At 41.0% G+C, this 6,946-nt stretch overlaps 1 protein-coding gene across 1 annotated transcript in view; it reads right to left on the minus strand.

The window, feature by feature from the left end:
• The window catches only part of LOC311056032 (uncharacterized protein), a gene marked incomplete at its 3' end in the record, with an annotated part of 55,188 nt that overhangs the window by 13,593 nt on the left and 34,649 nt on the right, over positions 1-6,946 (minus strand). The window contains exons 10-15 of the mRNA XM_084072374.1: positions 6,124-6,156; positions 5,336-5,421; positions 5,099-5,212; positions 3,851-4,038; positions 2,127-2,332; positions 1,324-1,515 (exon numbers count right to left, since the gene is read on the minus strand). Coding sequence (XP_083928500.1) covers positions 1,324-1,515; positions 2,127-2,332; positions 3,851-4,038; positions 5,099-5,212; positions 5,336-5,421; positions 6,124-6,156 — 819 coding nt within the window. The remainder of the gene's footprint in view (positions 1-1,323; positions 1,516-2,126; positions 2,333-3,850; positions 4,039-5,098; positions 5,213-5,335; positions 5,422-6,123; positions 6,157-6,946) is intronic.

Genomic DNA, 6,946 nt, shown 5'->3' on the forward strand with positions numbered 1-6,946 from the left:
GGCCACCGCTGCCACGCGAGGCGCTTTTGCGTACCAACGGCTGGGACAGGAATTTCCAAGCTTTTATTTTTTAGCAAAAATAAAAAATAAAAGCCTGGAGATCGAGGCTAGGAATTTATTTCCTGAAGCCACACTCACACAATCACGCTAAAGCACGCGTCGGCCCCATGTACAGCTGCACGTGATTGTGTGAGTGTTGCCCACCCCCCCCCAAGATCACCCCCCCCCCCCCCATGGCCACCTGTTGTTATGACTCTGGGTCGGAACCCAATCAAGGCCGTCTCCCACAGCCTCACAACTCGCTGTGTTATCGCTCTGACACCAGCGCATGAGATAACCAGACTGGGTGAAAACACCAAGGACAAACTTCAGGCTATACTCTCTACACACACGAACACATGGTTCTCATGAAGTTAACATAACCCGCACACACACGCGCCTTCGCTTCCTCGCACCCGCTCCTCCCCTCCCCCCTGCTCCTCCCCCCCTGGGCTCCTTTTTTTTCGCTCCCCTCACGCACTGCCCCCCCTGAGGCAGGGCGTGAGAGTAGTGCTTTTTTGCCCATCCCATCCCAATAAAGTCTTCTGATTCTGATTCTGATTCTGATTGCCTCGCACCGCCTCGCATTGCCTCGCTGACCTATGATGAACGCATCGTAATGGTGCAAAATATGCCGTGTACGTCCCAATCTGGCAGATAAAAGTAGCGCAGCACAGGGCACAACCTTGGGGGGTTCACCAAACGGCGTGAGAAAAGAAAGAAAACGGCGGCAGAGCGTCCTTTTCTCTCGCGCAGTTCTCACAAACAGTAATTCATCCATGGAAAGTTATGGTGAATATTGTAAACAAGATGTTGGAGCAGTGATACACATACATGTCCATGTGTGGTTATTGAATATTTTACAATGAGGCTCAGCCAATTACAATCAAGCAACAGAACTATCAATTTGATATTACTATGAGACATTACTACTATAACTAATATAACCGTTTTAAAAACAGATCAAATAATACAATAACAGACAATAAATAAAATCCCTGGGGTATTTTTTGTCCCTGCAAAAAAAATATTTACAGGGACTACATATATATATATATATATACATATATATATATATATACATATATATATATATATATATATATATATATATATATATACATATATATATATATATATATATATATATATATATATATATATATATATATATATATATATGTACGCACGCACGCACGCACGCACGCACACATTAGTGTCAGCTATGGCCGCCCCCAGTGAGAGTGAATAGTGAGAGTGTTGTATACAGTAGGTGGTACAGACCCTCAGGTTGTCTATAGGGGTGATACATGTGGAGGTCAGATGGTCTGTTCAGGTTGCTGATGAGTCTGATCTTGTTGGTTCCCTGAGTCTTGTTGGCTCTGTAGATGGAGCCGGTCCTCCAGTCTGTCCAGTAGATGTGATCCTCAAACAGAGTAATAGCAGTGATGATGTAGCGGATGTTCTGACTCACAACTACAGACACACAAAACCAAAAGAGTCACAATATTATAAAATACATGAACAAAGTATTATAAAGAATATTATAACAAGAGTTAAAATGCATCAATAAAGTTTACAAAAGTAAACAATATTCTCACTGTTTTCCTTGTTTTTTTCTTCATGTAAAAAATAACATAATCCATTCTTATACACAGTAACACTCTGGAGTGTTAATTTAACCACATGAACCCTAGTGATCCTATTCTGGGACAAACATTCACCGGAAATAGCAGATCTACAAGCTCACAACGTGTCACACTTCAACATGTAACATGTAACATGTAGATCGGCTATTTTCTGAAAGGATATCTAATGTAAAGAGGATAAAAGGAGGGTCTTAGAATAGACCCCTGGGGGACTCCAGTCAACCAAGTATAATAGGGATTACTTTTACTTGAGTACTTCTTCCTCCCGTGTGTGTGTGTGTGTGTGTGTGTGTGTGTGTGTGTGTGTGTGTGTGTGTGTGCGTGCGTGCGTGCGTGCGTGCGTGCGTGCGTGCGTGCGTGCGGGTGTGTGTGTGTGTGTGTGTGTGTGTGTGTGTGTGTGTGTGTGTGTGTGTGTGTGTGTGTGTGTGTGTGTGTGACCTGTGTGTCTGTTGGTTCCATCCAGGTTGGCAAACTCAATGTGATTCTCCTTGTCGTCGGTCCAGTAGATGTGATTGTTGATGTAGTCTAACGTCAGGCCGTAGGGCCAGTAGATCTTATCCTTCACGATGATGCTCCTGTTGGTGCCGTCCATCCCCATCCTCTCTATGTGGGGGTTGTTACCTCTGTCTGTCCAGTACAAGTACCTGTCAGGAGACACTGAGTCAGGGTCACTGTTTGACATCTTTACTGACAATGTAACATATTGTTGTTGTCGGGCAGAAACCTTGTATCTCCATATTTAAAAACTTTTGTTTTATTTTGTAAATGAATGCCTACATTGTCCACAATACCACAGTGTCACTAAAGTAGCAGAAAAAGCCGATGTACAAGCTGACAATGCGTCACGATGTCACACACTGTGAGCCTGTAGATCTTTTTATATAATTGCTGTTTTTTATTGAAAGTGAAAGTGGTTTTGTGTGTCTTTGGGTTTTATATATATTTAACCAATGAAAAGTATTAACAAAGAGCTTGAGACTAAATAATAACTACATTGGAACACAGATTATTTTTACCATTTCCTGAAAAGTAACAGTTTTGGACATATGAGTTTTCCACCTGACATCAACGATATGTAAAAATACATATTGTTACCTCTATCAATATGATAAAACACAATGAAGACACAGTTTATCTACACTGTGTGAACATGTAATTCACACTTACATGTAAGTAGTGTGTGTGTGTGTGTGTGTCTGCGTGTGTGTCTGTGTCTGTGTCTCTGTGTGTGTGTGTGTGTGTGTGTGTGTGTGTGTGTGTGTGTGTGTGTGTGTGTGTGTGTGTGTGTGTGTGTGTGTGTGTGTGTGTGTGTGTGTGTGTGTGTGTGTGTGTGTGTGTGTGTGTGTGTGTGTGTGTGTCTGCGTGTGCGTGTGCGTGTGTGTGTGTGGCGGAGAGATGTGCCTTCCACGTGGGGGAGGGGAGGGATACATAAGGAATAAATGACAATAACAACATTCAACACATTATTCACAATAATTCAGACATACTGTATTTTGTATGATTTTGTTTTAGAATACCTAGGCGTCATGTGTTCATGTTTTGCCTCATAGGAGCTCCAGAAAGCAGAGCCAATCACAAGGAAGTATTACACATTATAGCACACTTTTCAGTGAGTGACAACTTACATGATACTATTTAAATGTTCCTCATGAGGTAAACTCTACCCTTCTTATTCTACTACAAAAACATCTATTAAGTGACTTTTTAACACTTTACAATATGTACATAATATGATGCAATGTCATCAGTTTAATGTTTAGATGTAATTCAGTGTTCTTGAATCCGTGGTGTTTCACAGGATGGTGTGAGGTTCATGATGTCACCACAGTGTGAGGTTCATGATGTCACCACAGTGTGAGGTTCATGATGTCACCACAGTGTGAGGTTCATGATGTCACCACAGTGTGAGGTTCATGATGTCACCACAGTGTGAGGTTCATGATGTCACCACAGTGTGAGGTTCATGATGTCACCACAGTGTGAGGTTCATGATGTCACCACAGTGTGAGGTTCATGATGTCACCACAATGTGAGGTTCATGATGTCACCACAGTGTGAGGTTCATGATGTCACCACAGTGTGAGGTTCATGATGTCACCACAATGTGAGGTTCATGATGTCACCACAGTGTGAGGTTCATGATGTCACCACAGTGCTCTTACCCGTAGCGTACATCCACAGCCATGGCCTCAGGCTGCTCCAGGCCGGTGTTGACCAGGACTGTTCTGTACGACCCGTTTAGTTTGGACACCTCTATGGTGTGCCTGCCTCTGTCACACCAGTACAGGTTTCCTGCCACCCAATCAACAGCCAGACTGGATGGATACTCCATCAATGTGTTGTGAAGGACCTGTCAATCAACCATACATGTACTCTGAATATACTCACCATTTTATTGTTTTATCATTTTTATGCAGTTACTACAATACTTTGTTTATAGGGTAGTGTAGAGCAGTGTTCACAAATGTATTTTGTTTCAAAAATGTTCTATTTTGAATGTTTCTTTTTTAACATATCTGATCTACAAGCTCACAACACAATCTTTTAAAACATTTTCAAGAGTCTGTGTCTATTTCAGGGTCCTTGTCATGTAACAGTTTGTGAAGCCCTGGTGTAGAGAGACAGGAAACCAAGGACAGAAAGAGGAGAAACATGTGAGACAAGACCAGGAGTCAGATTCAAACTCACATCCTCACGGCTCACAAGGAGCGCATGGTCTGTACACTAACTGACTGAAACACCAGACACCCTGTTTTCTGCTTTTATATTTAACCCATTAAGACTTGGAACACATCTGTGACATTTCATATTTCTTTGGCTATTAAGCTTGTATATCTACTATTTTTGAAAAATTGTGAAAATGTGTGCAAATCTTTGAATTTATATATTTTTAAGGCGAACATCTATAACTCAAATCTTTGCTTCTGGGGGATTCTACAAATGTCTTCTAAATCCTTACAGTTTCCTGAAAAACTTATGTTGCAAACTAACCCTAACCCTAATATATCAGTGGTGCTCAAACCTTTTCATGTCAAGGACCCCAAAAAAATATTTTATTCCAGGGACCCCCAGAAACAAATATTTGAGTTAAAAATGTTCGCTTTAAAAAATATACAACAAAAGATTTGCACACATTTTCACGATTTTTCAAAAATAGAAGATCTACAAGCTCATAGCGCGGCACTCGGTGCCGCGCTATGAGCTTGTATATCTGCTATTTTTGAATAGCCAAAGTATAAAATAATGGTTTAAGTGTTAACACAGATGCGTTCCCGGTTTTAATGGGTTAACACTGATGTCACAAAGTATTTTAAATACAAGAACTCTGAATTACATGTGTACTGTAAGTAGTTTGAATTCAGTTTCTCTTCCCTGTCATTCATCCTCATCGTTGTCATTGTCACACTGACCTGGACGTCACTGCCATTGATGTGCATGCGTCTGATCATGGAGGGGTTCCATTCTGTCCAGTAGATCATCTGCTGCTGATAGTCAAAGTCCAGAGCCAATGCATCCTTCAAGCCCTGTCACACCACATCAGTTGTGTTAGTCTCAGACAGGAATACATTCCAGCATGTCAAAAGCAGTGTGTGTAGAATATTGTATAGGATTACATAGGATGTGTTGTTATGTCTAATGGTTTTCACCTGTTTGAGGTCTGTGGAGCTGGAGCCGTCCAAGCTGATCCTAATCAGGTTGGACCCGGTGGCTACGATGAGGAAGGGCTCCACCTCTGGAGAAAGTGAGACATTACATTTGAGTTGGTTTACCTTTAAAAATATACAATATCCGGCAAAGCATCTGTTTCATTTTAGATTTTAGTGTTGGCTATTCAAAAATAGCAGATCTACAAGAACACAGCGCGTCACTTCGTGCCGCGCTGCAAGCTTGTAGATCTGCTATTTTTTAAATGTTTTGAATCATTCAGATTTCTTTTAACACAAATCTTCTCTTCTGGGGGTCCCTGACACAAAACATTTTCAGATGGGGTCCACGTCCAAATACATATCATTTTGGGGGTCCCTGTCATGCAGAAGTTTGGAAACTAATGATTTAGAAGGCATTTGTAGAATGGCCCTCATGTCTTAATGGGTTAATACGCTCATAAATGTAACATATTGATCCATAAATAACCTTATAAATGTAAACTTATTGATCACCATGTTTAAGGTTGTTAAAGGTTGGGATGTGTTTCCTCTCTTTGTCAAACACATCACTGACACAGTGAAGCTGCTGTATTTACTGACTCACCTTTTATTCACTTTAAATACAAATGTCTACATATTTCACTGGTTCAAATATGAGCAGAATTTTAGATGTTTTAGAATGTTTTTAAGGGGCTGAGATTTAATTAAACACAGACAGACAGACAGACAGACAGACAGACAGACAGACAGACAGACAGACAGACAGACAGACAGACAGACAGTCTTACCTGTTGTGTTGTGTGTTGGTTCATTCTGAAGAGCTGAGGAGAAACATAACAAACTAAATGAGCTTCAGTGTAACAGCTGGTTGGTTGTTGTGGTTTATCTGTTGAAATACAGGACAAGATGTCCTTTGTTTCTCCTGTTTGCTGCTATTTATTTGACATTCACATGGTGGGAATGAGGAACTATCATTTATATAATAAATAACAAAATAAAAGTCAATGACAATCAATAGTTTGTTATAAACTAACAGGTTGGTTGTCATTTAGTGATTTGGTCACACAGACCTTCATCTCTAACAAACTAATATAATTATCCTTCAAACTCAGCTGGCTGTGGAACACGCCTGACAAGTTGTCCAATAACATGAGAGAAGTTTTCAGGAGGTCAAGTGGCCTCAAGAAAAGGACATTTGTGTTGCAGAGCTCCCTGTGAGAGCTAAGAGTGACTACAAAGTTAACATGTACTTTGATGTCATCCTAGAGTTCATCACTCACTGATGAAGACAATGAGCAAGATAATTATAACATACATTCATAATATAACATGCATGGATGTGTTTAAAGTTTCACAGCAATCTGACGCTGCGTTCATGATTTGTGACATTTTGTGCAATCTTCTGTGTCCCCCCCATACCTGGCCACACCCACGGTGGGCGTGGTCAGGGATAAGGTGAATACACTCTCATAAATGGAACCAAATGGACCGTTAGGGGTCCATTTGGTTCCATGTATGTATACGGTGTTCACTCTCCATTCCGACATCTCACCACTCCGACTAGTGGCTTCCGCGTGCGGTTAGGGTTAGGGTTAGGGTTAGGTATAGGGT

The sequence above is a fragment of the Gymnoscopelus microlampas genome (assembly GCF_963454915.1).
Source record: "Gymnoscopelus microlampas genome assembly, chromosome: 2".
Classification (NCBI taxonomy): Eukaryota; Metazoa; Chordata; class Actinopteri; order Myctophiformes; family Myctophidae; genus Gymnoscopelus; species Gymnoscopelus microlampas.